At 37.3% G+C, this 17,525-nt stretch overlaps 1 protein-coding gene across 1 annotated transcript in view; it reads right to left on the bottom strand.

Annotated features, from left to right (window-relative positions):
- kcnh3 (potassium voltage-gated channel, subfamily H (eag-related), member 3) overlaps positions 1-17,525 on the bottom strand; it is a 110,038-nt gene that overhangs the window by 4,283 nt on the left and 88,230 nt on the right. The window contains exons 9-11 of the mRNA XM_079880383.1: positions 15,468-15,667; positions 13,963-14,212; positions 4,056-4,270 (exon numbers count right to left, since the gene is read on the bottom strand). Of these exons, the coding sequence (XP_079736509.1) occupies positions 4,056-4,270; positions 13,963-14,212; positions 15,468-15,667 (665 nt within the window). The remainder of the gene's footprint in view (positions 1-4,055; positions 4,271-13,962; positions 14,213-15,467; positions 15,668-17,525) is intronic.

Here is a 17,525-nt window from a genome sequence, read left to right as displayed (position 1 = left end):
CTATCTATTTAGCCATATATAAATCACTTTTACACTGCCATGATGCTGTGCCATTGTGTTGAACCTGTTACCTCCAACATTAACACCATTCTACTGCTGCTTTGCAAGCACTAATATTTTCATTTGAATAGTCAAATCTAGTTATTAAAGAATGATTTATTTTTAGTAAAACTAGTCTTGGTCCTCAATAGCATGTAATTATAAAAATGATTTTCAAATGGGTAGTAAAGAGTCATGACCAGTGCGTGGCAGAATAACACAGCCTGTTGATTATTCTTGTCCTTCTCTCCCTCTCTTACATGTTTCTCAACCTCTAGCTCAACTCTCTGCATATTTTTCCATTGTGCTAGATTAAGGAACCTCAATTGGTTTCCTCCCAGAAAAACATTCTTCTTTATAGAAGCTGAAATTTCTCGAAAGAAAAAGAAAATCGATTTCTTCGTTGTTAAACTCTCTCAGCACTGCATGTTCTTAGAATGTCTGCAAGCAGCGGTATCCTGCGGCACCGCAAAAGAGGTTGCAGAGAGGGGAGGCGGTACTGTTTATTTTTGTTTTGTCAAAACACATAAAAGATTGTGTCAATCACCGTCCTTCGCTATTGGATGGCAACACACACAGTCCTCATTCCTGTATTGCTAACTACTTCATCACATATCCAGGGAGGAAAGAGGCTGAAAAATAACAAAATTCAAGCTTATCTTAATTCAAATTAACATGGTTCCATTCATCTCCCCGGTCCCTTTCTTCCCATCCCTCTGTTTGTTCTCCCCCATTCACTTTGACTGAAATCTCTCCATCTTTATCTGCAACCCCCCTCCCGTTCTCCGCACCCTGCCTCTCTCTCTTCGCATCTTGTTTTTTCCCCGTTCCTCTCATGATCTCCACCCCCGCGCTCCGTCTGCAGTCCCACACCCCACCTAAAGCAGAATTTATTTTTAGCCATCTCCTTCCAATCTTAGTAACACAGACCCCAGTGGCACAAGAGGAGTCTGTGTGCATGTGTGTAAGATGGTTAAATTGGTTTCTACAGAAGTTTTCACTTTCTTTCCCTCCCCTTCTCCGGGGAGACAGAAGGAGAAGGTGTTTATAATTAGGCATTTCCATGTCCCTCGAGTCACCAAATTCAGTCAATCACGGCTAAGTATAACCAGAGTGAGAGGAAAGAATGCATTACCTTTCTCCTCCAAAGCCCTACTGCACACACACTTATATACAGTATGTGGTTCATGGGGACTCTCCATAGGGGTAATGGTTTTTATACTGTACAAACTGCATATTCAATCCCCTACACTAAACCTACCCATCACAGAAATATATATATATATATTTTTTTTTTTAAGCTATGAAACCATGTTTATATTGTAATACACGTCATGATGATACACATTTGTGTCCTCATAAACCATATATAGCCTAAAAGAACAAGCACACACAGAGATAGTAATAGGGATGCTTCCCCAATTATCACTTCTATTCTCACCAGCTCTGCAATTGTGGAAATGTATGTGTGAGAGTGTGATCATTGGTATTCTGTGTGCGTTCTGGGGTTGCACACATGTGAAATGAGCATCGATGCTGATCCGTTACATGTCATGGCACAAACAAACTTGATTTTTACATTTTCTGATGGAAATGAAGTGACTGCATATGCGAAAGTCACCTATGCGGTTGCTAGCGTTTTCTGAGAAGCATTTAGCGCATTGTTATGCAGCTGCTAAGGTGTTGTCGGTGGTCTTTCAGGTCAAACAAGTCCCTTGATATTGCTTGGTGAAAATTGTATATCCGACCGAACACCTCTTGTCAACAACCCGCACAATTTGAGGTAGGTCATTTGAGGTAAGGTTGAAGTATCTTTTATACAGTAGCCTATGTTTACTGGCCACTCCACCAACCAACAGTAATGAATTTCTCTTTTCTTTCTTACTTGATCTCCCTCTTTCTCTCCTCAAACACAGCAATATCTTTCTACATGTGACACCTTGCAGAAGCAGCACTGCAGGAAAAAGTGAAAAGGAGAGAAATGAGGCACCTCTCCCCCCGCCCCGTGCCTCTCGCTTCAGAGCTATTTTTATCTGCCACGATCCAATCTTAGCTCGAGGCGTGGGGGACCCAGCCAACATGGAGTCCCCGCCTTCCCTCTGTGCTATTCTTAGTATCAGCACACACTCCAAACCGCAGCCTGCTGCTATTCCTGTCCTTGCAAGTTACACTCAAGGCTGGGAAAACGTGCGTGTGTGTGTGAGGGCGCATGAGAGGGGTCTCGTGCACAGGCAATACATGTGCATCCTGAAGATGAGGGGGGTAGTGGCTTTATCCAAGTCAGGGAAAGGACACTGACTTAAAGAATGTGCCAAAGAAAGGAGAGATGCCAAAGACAGCAGATGGGGAACCATTTTGTATTCTGCTGGTTGTGGATGTGGGTAATGCAGCGTTACACACACATACCTCCAGTCTGTAGGTCACGGCTCATGAATTCATTGAGTAACTCTGCACACTACATGCACAAAATCACTACGGTCAACTGGGCTTGTGGAAGTGGGCAGATTTTTTTTTTTGCGTTTTTATTCATATTTCTTTTCTTTGTTTTTCATAAATGACTTGTTCACACCAACACAAATGTTCTGCCTGAAAATTCAGATTTTTGCATGAGATTTTTCTGTTCAGAACAATGCATAAAAGGCGGTCTGAATGAACATGCTAATTTAGTCTCTGATTGTAGGTGATGCTTATAGACCTTAAGCGCTAGAGAAACAAGCGTGCAGCCATCTTTAGAATAGTGTCTTTGAACTTCCATTTTTGCGGTCCGTCTGTATATTTCTATGGCATCACTGTCGGGGAGTAATTAGCTGGTGAAGTGGGTTTACTTATTGTAAAGTTAACGAATGTTATCATGAGGATTGTAATGTTTAAAATGCGCAACTTTCTCTTTCTAATTCAATTGTCATGGAGAAGTCAAACAGTATTTACACTATGAAACAGCCATTGAGATTTTTGTATTCGCTATGGTGTTTATCAAACAACACCAAATACAGGAGTACAGAAACAAGAGAGACAGTTCTGTCATTTAGCAAAATTGTCTGTTCATGAGCGTCACCTTAATATTTATCAGCAATGGAATTATATTCTCTAATGTAAGAAAAACACTTCTAATGTAAGAAGTCTCTTGCTTATCAGATTTTGTTATCCAGAGACAAAAAAACAACAATCTTGAATTTTTCTCTAGAAATCTATAAGAAATAGTCTCAAACTGCTCAAATTTGTCAAGATACCAAATTCTGCAATCAAAAGGCAGAGATCACATTATGAACTCAAACATTTCTCATCAAATTCCTCCAAGACCAGTTTATTTGAGATATACCATCTAAATTTAAAGAATCGTTCACCCAAATATGAAATTTGTATTATCCTTTTCTTAACCTCATGTCGTTCCAAACCTCTATTACTCTGTCTTTTGCAGAAAGCAATTTTGAGAAATACTGTATCCGTAACCAAACTGTTATGGTTACCACTGATTTCCATTGTATGGACAAAAAAAAAAAAAAAAAAAACCTTTCTAAAAATGTTTTATATTCTGTATTAGACAATTTTGGAAGGTGAGTAAATGATGACAATTATTAATTTATACACCCCTATTTATAGCTCTATATTATAGATATATAATAAGTATATATATTATACTTATTATAGATAACGTGTTTCTATTTTATGATAAAAATCTGAAGCAAAATTGATACAGCATAGAATATGAACCATAATACATGTTCACAGAGGTGACTGTATTATGTTTGTCTATTTGAATGATGCACTATTTATAGGACTCATATCAGCTCCACAGCACAACCGTACAATATTGATAATCCAATCCGAGGCGATGTATCGACTCCTGACCTGCACTTTCAAGGTAATTGCCTCAGTCCCTCATGCACATGATTCAGGCTAAAAAAAGCTCTATTGTATGCACACACTCCTTGACCTTTACAGTCATATATGTAGAATCGAAAGATTGTTGCTCTTTTCCCCATATACCGTCATGTGTGCTTGCAAGCATCACTCACGTCAGCTCCACTGCCCTCCCGCAGGTTATAGGTGAGATCATGCTGAATTTCGCTGACAAATTTCTGGGCGTATTCAGGATAGAGGCGCAGCACCTCTCGCAGTCCTTTCAGGCTGATGTACTGCAGGTCGCAATATGTCAGAGCTTTCACGTTTGCGTTGGTCTTGATCACCTGCTCTTTTGTCAGCGAGTCCGAGCCGATCAGGTCCCCTTTTCCTATTTGAGAAAAGCATATATAAATGAATTTGTTAGTGTATTTAATTTTAATTAACAAACTTATCCTTTGGATTAGAATATATTGTGGCTGTATCGATATTGGCCAAAATAATTTTTTTATAATCATCTCATCTGTATTAATTGTACTCAATAGGCCAATATTGGAATAATATATTTTTTTCCCACTTTGAACAGTAAAAATGTCTATACTAGGTTTTTAAATGGCTAAAATGCTAAATGGACACTTTGCAGCTCTTGCAGTTGTAACAAGTATATTTTAAGGTTCTGATGTGGCTTAAACAGGCATTGTCATGTAGCATTCATAAGTACGCAATCAAAGTTGCATATCCATCTTGCCAATATATTGTGTAAATGTGTTGAGACAAGTAAACAAAAAAGCTAAGAACGTCAATCAAATTTAGATGCTAAAATTATAAGCAAAAAAAAAGTTTCTGTTCTGGGTTTGAAAATGAGACTCAGGAGGGGCACACAAGGCAGCATAGAGGCTAAAAATATGTTCTTGTTTGGTGCAAAGGGACTGTGAAAGCAGTGACAAATTCTGAAGTGTGCTGAAGTGTCAAAGCAGTGCATTCTGGGAAGGCACACAGTGGAGGCAACTGAGTTCAGCAGCACTAGGAGAGAGATGGGTGGTGGACCATATGTGCATCCTTCATCAAGTAAGCAGGTGTGGTAAAAATGCATGTGCCGTGTGTGTGTATGTGTGCGTGTGTTTGCATGTTTCTACTGTCATGTTTACAAAAGCTCAACATATCTCGTCTCTAAGATAACAATGCCAGAGCCCAATTACAGCAGATTGTTTTATATTTTTTCATTTCATTCATTTTGATTTGTGTGCAACACATTGGTTGTTTGATTGATGTGGATATTGTAAAAATATTAAATAATAATAATAAAAAAAAAAAAAAAAATATATATATATATATATATATATATATATATATGGGAGTAACTTCCATTAAACTGTAAACAATCAGTGAAAGCCCTTCTCTATGAACGCAATAATTATTATTTTTTTTTAACTGGGTACAAGGAAGTGAGATTATTACTCAACCTTTAACCATCGAACATTAAACGAGAAAGTGTAAAAGCATTAACAAATTACTACTTTGTGCATTGCAGTGAATGGGATATTTTCTGAAGTAAATCGGAGTGCAGACCGTTGTCTTTTTTCATACTGTTACAGCAGAATACAAAGAAATAAAGAAAATAATCAGGAGGAAAAAAACGCAGCAAAATACCAAGCGTTACGGTATTCTTCTGACGACTGAAAATAAAACGGAGCAAATTCAGTCAAACTGGCTGATAAGGATTATTTGTAGAGCAACCATATGATTTGAAATGATTTGTTTTAGACTTTTTGAGTGGAAGTTCCCCAAACCAGAAGAAGATGGATACAGCCATGTTATATTAGGTGTCCAAGATCTATATTATAATTATTATTGGTAACTTTGGTCTCTAGAAGACCTCATTAGAGAGCCAAAAGCATGTATGAATCATAGGACCTGTCACTGACGGTAATTATTGACTGCGCTTTAAAAGGTCGACTGGAAAAGGGGTCAGAGTTGAAATTGTTTAAACTTTGGCCTCCATGTTATAGAGCTTGACTAGCATGCATTGCAGCATTAAGGGATATACTGTAGCTGACACTTCAATCCATAGAGTTCAATGCATCAAGCAACATTGATGTCAGTCATGTGACAGGGCCTTAAAGGGATACTCCACTTTTTTTGGAAATAGGCTCATTTTACATCTCCCCCAGAGTTAAAAAGTTGAGTTTTACCGTTTTCGAATCCATTCAGCCGATCTCCGGGTCTGGGGGTCCCACTTTTAGCATAGCTTAGCATAATGAATTGAACCGGACAAGACCATTAGCATCTCTCTCAAAAAAATGAACAAAGAGTTTCGATATTTTTCCTATTTAAAACTTGACTCTTCTGTAGTTACATCGTGTACTAAGACCGAAGGAAAATGAAAAGTTGCGATTTTCTAGGCTGATATGGCTAGGAACTATACTCTCATTCCTGCGTAATAATCAAGAAACGTTGCTGCAGTACCATGGGTGAAGCAGGCGTAATGATATGACGCAGCGCCTGATAATAGTCCCCAGCTCAGTAGCCTATTATCAAGCGGCATGCGCTGCGTCATATCATTACGCCTGCTTCACCCATGGTACTGCAGCAACGTTTCTTGATTATTACGCAGGAATGAGAGTATAGTTCCTAGCCATATCAGCCTAGAAAATCGCAACTTTTCATTTTCCGTCGGTCTTAGTACATGATGTAACTACAGAAGAGTCAAGTTTTAAATAGGAAAAATATCGAAACTCTTTGTTCATTTTTTTGAGAGAGATGCTAATGGTCTTGTCCGGTTCAATTCATTATGCTAAGCTATGCTAAAAGTGGGACCCCCAGACCCGGAGATCGGCTGAATGGATTTGAAAACGGTAAAACTCAACTGTTTAACTCTGGGGGAGTTGTAAAATGAGCCTATTTCCAAAAAAAGTGGAGTATCCCTTTAACAGGAATCTCTCTCTCCAACTTTTTGCTTCCTCCTTTCCTTGTCTTTATATATTTACGTTCTACTCTCTTTCTTTCTGATTCAGTCTCTCGTTCTCATCACAGCCCCGACAGACTGTAGCTCTACAGTGCAATAACAAGTGTAATCTCATTGCAAGGTGACATGAGTCTAGGTGGAGGAAGCCATTTCATATCACAACTTTAATTAAGACAATCACTCCCACTCCAACTGCAGCTCAGGGACGTCTGCGTGTGTATATATTGGTCTGGTTCTGAGAATAAGTGTTTATTGCTGTCTGTCTTGACTAATCATTTGCTTGCATTTCATGCTTCATTTTTTTATCAGTCATTGCCAATTTGCTCTCTCTCTCTCTCTCTCTCTCTCTCTCTCTCTCTCTCTCTCTCTCTCTCTCTCTCTCTCTCTCTCTCTCTCTCTCTCTCTCTCTCTCCTGCTGTCTCTCTGTTTTCCTGTCTGTTTGTCTCTTATTCTCCCTCTCTCCAGTATTCTCCAGAGCCCCCGTGAATCCCCGGGTCAAGCTGTCAGATCGATAACGCCACAGGAAAGTGCCATTACTTTGCGTGTGTGCAGGTGGTGTGTTTTCAACATCAAACGCACATCCTCCAAACAGTCTCTTGATGACAGTGAGTAAACATGCATTCATGTGTGCATTCATTCACAGCTCTGCATTTCCTCTTCCTTTGAAGACAATAGTCTTACACTCAAATAATATTTACGCATAAATTTATGATCTATGTATTTTAATTCCATTTAAAATTGGAATTTGGAATACAGTTTTACAATAAACTTAATGTGATGCATATTTGTCAGTCATACATAAATGAAACAAGTAAGATTTTTGTAATAGTGCTAATAAACTAAATGTGTTTTAAATACAAAGTAATCAGGTTTATAATTATCATAAATAAATTCAATTTTTTATTTCTATCTCTAATGGCTTGTTCCAAAACTAACAATGTAAATAATTAGTTTTTAAACTAATACATTTAATTGTTTTCACGATGAACAGATTTATGCTGATTCCAAACTATTTGAATAAATGCAAATTTTAAAATCGTTGATAATAAACTATGCCGTGATTTTTAATTTTTTTTAGAGCAGAAATCTTACCAGTGTTGCTCGTTTCATGACTGACACGTGTGCATCACATATGGATTTTTAGTTAATGTTAAAACTGTGTAAATCAAATGGATGAAAATTTTATTTGCAATTAAAATACATAAGTTTAAAATTTAGGCCTAAATATGGGTTATATATATTATGTTCTAATGGTCCATTCACACTGTAATGAAACAAAGTGTGAGATTTATATATGACAATATATGTTATACCCAATGGCATCATGTAAATGCTGTCTACTGTATGTAGGATGTTTTGGAACATAGTTCTAGTGCGCAGAGTGAAGGAAGTGTCTTGATGCGTTTATTCCCTCTTACTGCACCTTCCTTTTCTCATTCCCTGATTCAGTCCCTCCTACATTATTTTCCATGTGTGTTGAGATCTATGGCTCTTGCCTTCATGTGTCAGCCTGTATTAATAGTCAAAGTACATTAATAAGGCATTAGCCATCAATTATTTAGTGTTTGAGAGAGAGATGGATGTGGCCTAGCAGCATGCCAATATTTGATTGATCAGAGCAATAGAGTCCAGGCATTTGGAGATAAAGAGAGCCACACACACACACACACACACACACACACACACACACACACACGAACCTTTAGCTCAGCGAGAGCTCGGCTCATCGTTTATTGTGACCTTTTGAGAGCCTTTATTTCCAGATTAACTGTAGGCACTGTATGACAAATAGTTTATTTATGATGGGAAAACTGTAACATCTGAAACAATAAACCTCGGGATATATATATATAATTTTTTTTTTTTGCCCTTTGGTCTGAAGCAGCATTTAAGGCACCATGTAAATAAAATGTTATATATAAATAATGCTTGCCATCTTCTACATATCGCATAATCTAGTACAAATCATTATCCTTAGTCCAACAAATATGTATGGTCCAACTGGTCCATACTCAGATTAAAGAAGAAAAACACAGTAAAAGTTTCATCGTCCATCAATGCTCACAGCTGTTGTCTTCCAGTTAAAAAAAACCAGGAGGCACTTAATACCCTCAAAGGCAAACAGACGATGTCTGAGACAGTGCTGCATTGATGTTACATCTCAAACAGGACAGCAATTGCCCATAACATTGGCCCCTACGGTCTGGTGCATCACATAAGATAATGATTATGAAAACAATCCTTGGATTATGAAGAAATGAAGGAGGTTCTCCTTGTGTGCATGTGTAAGAAAAACCCAAAGATTAAGACTCGTACAGCAATTCATATTTTAGATTCCAAATCTAAAATACATATTCTTTTGACATTTGCATCATCTGCAAGACAAAACCTGATCCTACAATTTATAATTTTTTTATTTTTAACATTTGGTTTTGAAGGTACGGAGCCCCACACATGACACGTGGGGAAAAAAAAAAAATGTATATTGTGGCCACAAATTAACAATTTGTTCTCACAACTTACTAATACTTCAGCACGTTTTAGTTTCCTCGTTTTAAGTAAATAGTGCGCACAATATAATTATTTGCCCCCTCGTTTAAATCATGGCCACGTTGTAATAATTTGTTCCCTTGTTTTAGTTGAATCAAAACTTGGGAACAAATTAGTTTAACATGGCAACGGATTACTAAAACGAGACAACTAATTAAGTCATAGGAATGAATTCATAATCCGTGGCCACGATTTAACTAAAATGAGTGTACAAATTCTTAATTATATATCCTTTTTTTTTTTTTTTTTGCATGTCATGCGGGGCTTTGTAGAAACAACATGAGAGTATATAATGACAAAATTCATTTTTGGGTGAACCATTTCCTTTAAAGCAAAAAAAAAGTGCATATGTAAATATGTATTTTAGCTATCATTCACATTTAGGTTAGGAGCTTATTATGAAGATTCCTACTGATATTGGTCGAAGGCAGTTTCGCCTGCTGTTATCATACTTCTAAAAGCTTCCCATCAGGATTTTTGAAGGGCCTTTAAGCTATGTACAATTCCCATGAATACTTCCAGATGAAGCAGAAAGGTAAGCACCGTTTTATTAATTATTACCCATAAACAAAATCTATTTGACAATGATTGCTATTTAAAATAAAACCACAAGCTTTTCTTTTCTTTTTTTTCAATTTGCATCTGTTTACATGCTTTTCTTTTCTATCATTCCTATTACGTATGTGTTTTTATTATTATGTTTTTATCTATGGGATTGAAGCGAATTGATTAGTGCTGCATGACATTGAAAGGTCCTATGTAAATTCAGCTCATAATTACAAGCCATTAAGGATATCAGCAAAGGCATTTTATCACTGATGTATGTATCTGTTGTGACCATTTTCAGAGCCATATTTTTTTTATCTGTTTTCAATTCAGACGTTATTTCACAATTTTAGCAATGTGTTACATTTCTAAAACATGAGGCACAGATTTTTTTTTGTTAAAGGTATAGTGGAGGATTTTTTACTTCCGGGTGGATCACCTATACTATTGGTCCTCCTAATTGTCAATCATTCTGGTGAATCAATCAAACTTATTAAAAAAGTGGAGAGGGCGGGTCTTATCTAAAATTCAGAAAGATCCTCCACTATACCTTTAATGAAATCATACAATTTTAATATAGACCGGGGCTAGTTGCCACAAGAATATCACTGCATAAAGAACAGTCTTCCTAACATTGTCCAGGAAGCAGACACACTCTGTCAGTTCAAATCTAGACTAAAACACATCTCTTTGACCTAGCATACACATAACACATAAACTTCTGTAATTCAATGTTAGGCTGCATAGATTAGGTCAGCCGGAACCGGGAACACTCCCCATAAATCCTGATGTACTTGTTACATTATAAGAAGAATGGCGTCTACGCTAATATTAGTCTCTCTGTTTATCCCGAGGTTTACCGCAGTCTGCCGGATCCAGGCCGTATCCAGATCTGATGAAGGACCTGCGCCTGGACACGACGACAATGCAGTCCTGAAGTTTCAACTAGTCTCTCCCCTGTGAAGGCCCCCTTCTCCTTCCCTTTACCTCTGTACAGATAAAATGTTGTCAAAATATTTCTGGTTCACATGGCTACTCGGAAGCGATAAATAATTATGCAAATGAGCGGGCCGGAGCGCGTTTAGGGTTTTCTGTTAGAACGGTGTTGTGCAAGTGGCCCCTAAGTTAATAACTAATGATATTTGCAACGGAAGTGAATTGATAAAAACTAACTTTAGCTGGACAATAACTTTATCCTAGAGCTGCTGTAAAGCCAAAACAATCTCTGTTACTTTAATTTCCTATTGTCACTGTAAAGCTGCTTTTAAACAGTCCATATTGTTAAAAGCGCTATATAAATGAAGGTGACTTGACTTGACTTTTCTCCAGTAGGCATTATCTATGTTGGCTTCAAATCTAATCTAAACTAATTTAATCTAGTTAAAAAAAATGATAGTTATATTAATTATCATTAATTATATTAAAACTATTATTCTCAAATCCCTGCCAATACATTACAGGTTTTATAGGGTTCAGCATGTGTTAAATGAACTGTATATTTTTGCATTTCAGTCTAATTGAAAGTTTTAATGTTTAGCTAGTAGACGTCATCAGGGTGCATTGTGTAATATCACTAGATTTGCAGAAGAAAGAAGACATTTATGCTGACGTTATTTCTGATTCTATTGTTATTTGTTATAAAAAAAAGTAACTTACAGGGTGGTTATTGCAGCAACCAGTAGGCTAAGTGACACATAGGTCACAAAATCATGCATCCTCATGGTTTCACATCTGGGCTGCCTGCCCAGCTCATTAAGCACTACAATACCATAAAAAGCACTGACCTTTTCTAGTGCAGTGCAGTGATATTCACACATTTCCAAAATTTAAACAGAAAATATCTGTTAACTCACACTATCAATTGACTCAAATTCGATTGGCTATACTAGATCTGCCTGCAGATATGCACGTTATGTTGTAGTGTTATGTTTGTGTGCCAACATTTTCCTTCACCTAAACTTTAAAGTACAGGACTGGAGAGAATGTTAGTAATGCGAATATAAGTGTGGGAACTACAGACACTGTGCATGAATAGCAGTCACAGACTCAAGTACTGAGCTGGATTCCTAATGTCTCTTATGGCATGAAACCACAAGGTAACATCAGGATGCAGGCTTCATATTTCAACCAGCTATTGGCTCTTAGGTCAGTCAATTGCTAAAAAGCAACATATAGCTCATGGGGAAAAAGAGGAATTTGTAGGTATCAGATGCTGTTATGAAAGCTGCCAACAGAGAAATCATTTTTAAGGGATCATAGTAATCCAAAAGGTGAACAAAATTATTCTGCCTTCTAAGATATCTTGTTTTGGCTGAGAAGGCAATCTCAGAATGCATTACCATGTGCTCAGTGAAAAAATCCTTTCAAGGTGCCGGACCAGTCGAGAAACACAGATTATAAATGTTTAATTTAATACCTAAATCATAGATACAAAATTTGTGTTGTTTATGCTCTATAGAGTACTGTGTTGTTAGCTTGTTAACCAGTTAACGTTTTGAACTAAGTGTGAGTCAAAACTCCGGTGCACTTTGTGCTAAGAGCACTTTGTGTGATGAACATGTTAATAATTTAGCATATTGCTTGGCATGTGCAGTTCATTTTAATATTATGTTAATTACATGTTTGATTTTAATGCTATTTGGATGATTAAAAAAAATTGTGTTGTAAAATTTACATCCTGAAATAAAATCTGATAATTTAGGTCCATATCTTATGACCTTTCATTTCAGTTAGAATGTTGCCTTTAGATGAGGTCACATTAGCGAAATATCAGCATAATTTCACGGCAAAAAGGTCCATTGTCAATAGTGTAGCAATGAACACAAAATGCCATTTCAAACCAAGCATCTTTCTGTTGGTCAACATGACAAATTCACTTGAACTTGCAAGCAAAATCTGCATGTGGAACTTTTTCACCCTTGCTTGAAACAGATTCCTATTGAAATTATTTTATTCCGACTGAATACAGAATACATTTACAAAAACAGTAAATGTGACCGCACCTTTAGAAGGTAGTTGCCTAAGCAGGCACCTCTCTAGATTTTGGAACTGAGCTTGTATGTTTTGGCATGTCATGTAAGAATACGTAGATATCCACATCATCAACAGTAGCTGAATCTCACAGATAATTTATGCATTAATATGCATAACAAAGGAAGACAATTAATGAGTAAATGAAGCCAATGCGCCGATTGTGCCCGTGTAAAGGGGGGAGGGGATAGTTACTGTTCAATAGACTTGAAAATTATATGGGAATCCTCCCTCGAAACAATGAGAACTACAGATAGTGGGAGGATGAGATCCGCTGAGCAAGTGAGTGTGTGTTTGTTTGATGAGGTGCTTTAAAAGAGTCATTATTTAGCTCATTTATAATGTCTGAGTTGTGTCATAAATAATACTATGATATTAATGGACGGTATGTGTGCGTGTGTGGGCAGTTTTTATTGTATTGGCCTGTCTCAATCTCACAGAGGAAGCACAATTAATAGTGACAGGTAGGAGAAATTTAAATGGGTTTTGAAATTGCTGTGAAATTATAATATAAAAGCCAGCTTGCCTGACACCCAGAAATGTCTTAGCACTATCTGTAGTGTTACAAATGACATTTGAGTCTGAATGTAATTTTGTTTTAATTTCAAAGGTTTTACCTGGTTACCACTTTTATTAAATAAGTACTTATAAAATGTGTGTATTTTTAGCGCCACTAGTGGCACCAAATGGAATTGCAATCTGTTTATTTGAGCAGGCTGACTTGTTTTAAACTTGTTTTAAATGCAATATACAATTCTTGTTAAACAGTTCAAAAGAACATTTGGGGCGTCATCTATTAAAAACAAGCATTTCTTGAACACAACCAGAGCACATTTCTGCGCAAATCTTTCATTACATCATTATGTAAATAGTCACAGTGGTCACAATGTTTTTTTTGTAAAATTTACACAAAAAACTTTTGCTCTTGTTTCCTCATTGAGGCCAATGCTGCATTGTGTGTGTGTATATATAATGTTTGTGTGTAATCTCACCCAGTATAGCCAGCACAGTGTTGTCCTTAAGCACTTCCATGGAGCCCGAGCAGACAAAGTATATAGCTTGCAGAGCGTCACCTTGGCGAATAAGGAACTCCCCAGGAGCACAGAAAGAGGTTTTGATGATGAGCGACAGAGAGCGCAGACACCCTCGACTGGCCGATTCAAACAGAGGCAGCTGAAGCAGCTCTTTATTCAGGTGCATGGCAATGTCAGCCCGCAGTTCATCTGGGAAGTCCTTCAGAAGCTGGGAAATGACAAAGATATTTTAAATACTTTAAGAGTACACTTGTCATTCTTAAAAACTTTTTTTTTTTTTTCCTTTGATTATCAAAAAAACAACTGCAGCAAAGAAACTGTAGATCAGTCTTCTTCTTGGACTTTAATGGGATATTACATTGGATATCAAAGCAGAGAGAGTGGGTTATGAGTTATGTAACAAGTGTTTTTAATTGGACTCATTAAATACATTGTGAAAGTAAGATGGAATATCTTGTTAATGAGCACAACAGATATGGATGAGAAAGTGAACGAGAGGCGGGTGGAAAGAGAAAATAAAGCAAATGATAAAAGAGATGAGGGATTGTGAAACAGAATGTGAGATAGTAAGAGAGCATGGTGAAGTGAAAAAGGAATAGAAAGGGATAATACGCTCTAATCTTAGACAGATGCATCAAATCACATCATTAATATCAAGAAGCCCAATAATATGCAATGCGGATTGGAACCAACTGTTACAGAGAAGCTAGAAAGTGCATAAAATATAATACTATGACCATGATATTTAATTCCAAGTGTTTAATAGTTTTCCTATATTTTTAAATGCTACAGGTCGATGGGAGATCCAGCATTTCCTATTAAGAAGCGTAACATTCACATAGAGAAATGATGAATGCAAAATGCATTCTCTGTAAATGTTAACATTTTCAGCTGGAAGTCATGGAATATTGAATTAACTGTGTTTATTGCCTTGAAATAAGTGCACTTCAGAAGAGGCACCTTCCACAAATATAGTATATTGGTCATCAATCCTTACAAATCCAATTTAATATGTATTAATTTTATATACATTTAATTTTGATGTTTATCTAATGTTTATTGCTAGACAATTGCACACAAAAATTTTAAATAAAAATTGTCAAAACTTTGGCAACAGAACAACGGCAAACCCACAACTTGTACAATAGTTTGTCTTTCTGAGGTTGAAGATCATCAAACATTTCTAAATGTTAAATGACTCTTTCACTAACTGTTATCTGAAAAAAACAAAAAAGATATTCTGGCAACCAGAAACCAAGAAAACCCAAGTGTTCAATGAGTAGATAAGAACAGCAGCTTTCATACAGCTACATCTTCAAAAAAAGACTTCCTTCAAATATAACACCCACATGACTGCACACACTGTCCACACTCATAGTAAAATTATTTATAAATTCTGAACTTGTTTTGACAATGTATTCATGTGCGCGGACAGATTATTGAAAGTTCTTTTAAAGTCCTACCTCGCTGACATCGATGCCGTTGTTGACAGACCACGTCGTCTGAAAGCACTCCAGCATGCGCTGCGCGAGAGCCTTGGGCAACCGATGCACGCGGATGAAGTCTTTGAGGTCTTTGGTTCGAGTGTGATAGAGCGAGCGCCGTGAGTACATCCGCTGGATAATGGCCGTCACGTTACCAAAGACCGCGGCATGCATGAGGGCTGGTGGGAGACACACAACAAACAAACATTTCAGGAGATTATTTAATGAATTTTAACCATGACATTCGGTGTGTCCAACATTGTGTACTGTCTGAGTAGGTACATCATTTGAATTTGAACTTACTTTGAGACCGTTAAAAAAGTATGTTCTATATAGAATGAATGTGTGTAGTATGAATGTAATCCGGATGTACTGCATCCGCCATGTTGCCACTTTGTTAAGAAACACTATGCGCCTATATACTAAACACATAATAAGCATGCACATGACGTCACCATTTTCACAAATTAGCATTTTTGTAGTTTACACAGAGATGATATCGTTATCGTTTTCAAAAGTTTGTGTTTTCAGGTCTCCAAATCAGCCCTGTCATGTAAATTAATGGCCAAAATGCAGAAAAAGTTTTCCGTTTATAGTTGAAAACACTGTCATATAAATTGCCCCAGAGGCAGATTGCCATTTACACATGGTGTTTATTACACCTAGCTAACAAAATTGCAAACCATTATTCCGTTGCAATGGACAGTCATTCACCTGTTGTGCATCAGAATGCATTCATGTTTATGCCACAAATGCAATCTCCAATCTTTGTGATCACCACGTGTGACTAAACGCCGTTTTCAAATGTACCCGCATTAATGTAGACGTAGCCTCTGTGTTTCAGTGTAGGTTTAGAGTTGACAAAACCCTGCAAATCCATCCTGATTTAGCTCAGGTTCAGCAGGCTCACAACGCTCAATATAAATGTTGTGTTCTGGGTTTGATCCAGAGTTTGTGATTAACTCGAAAGCACCTGCACTCTGCCCAACTTGTTGGCAGAGGCTATTTACACTAACTCCACCCACTGACGTCTGGTTGGGCCAGACAAAGTTACGGAAGACGCTGACTCATCAACAGTACCAAAAAGGCACGTGGTAGTAAGTTTTGATGCAAATCGACCCACGGTTTGAATCCGCCTTTTGCAAAACTTGCTCTACTCCCTTTTCCCATCACATATCGGAAAGGCATTTATTTTCATTTAGTCATATAGTGAGAAAGTTTTAGCATCTTGCTCCAGCCTGTTTTCTCCTCTATTGTTTATCTCATTGTCAGTGGACAGCATGCTGGTTTGCAGCTCAATCCGCTTTGTTAATCTTTTCAGTGTTTACTTTTTCCTCTGCATATATTCTGTTCAGCGTAACTACTTTCACTCCACCACCAAACTCTGTATCATCTATTTATTTAACATCGTGAACTTTGCCAACATGAGTGTAAACAATCAAGAAGGACTGGAGAGTACTCATGGAGCACAAATTGAAGTCTACATAAATTGCTGCGGAAATTGCACGCTGCTCTTCTGTTTGAGAACTGTGCTCAGAGTAAGTGGCTACACCTGGGTTATGTGCCTTTTGAGTGCTTGGATGAGGTTTGTGCTGAAATCTATGAAAATCTTCAAATAGAGGCAAATAGGGCTACAATTAATATGAGCTATTAAATACTGGTTCAATCACCTGATTCCTGTAGCAAGGACAAATGAGTTCTCTTGCTGAATTGTTCCTCCAATACAGCAGAGAGATTATATGAAGATTTTTTCTTTGTTGTTTTACATGACGGAAAATGACGTCATATGATGCAATCGAATCGTCTTGAGCCAAGGAATCAGTGGAAAATTTTATTTTGTTTCTAGCCTTTATGGTTCAAGAGTTATTAGCATAAACATGAGTGAAACTTGACAGTTGGTGGCGCTAGAGTGATTGAGTTAGAGAATCAAATTTGCTATGGTGACTGTCAGACTGTCCTCTATCAGTGTGCCAAATTTCATAACTTTCCTGCAAGCAGTTCTATGGGCTGCCATAGACTTCCATACGGAAGAAGAAG

This window comes from Squalius cephalus (genome assembly GCF_949319135.1).
Source record: "Squalius cephalus genome assembly, chromosome: 9".
In the NCBI taxonomy this organism is placed as follows: Eukaryota; Metazoa; Chordata; class Actinopteri; order Cypriniformes; family Leuciscidae; genus Squalius; species Squalius cephalus.
Note: the sequence above shows the minus strand (reverse complement) of the source record. Positions and strands in the feature narration are given on the sequence as shown.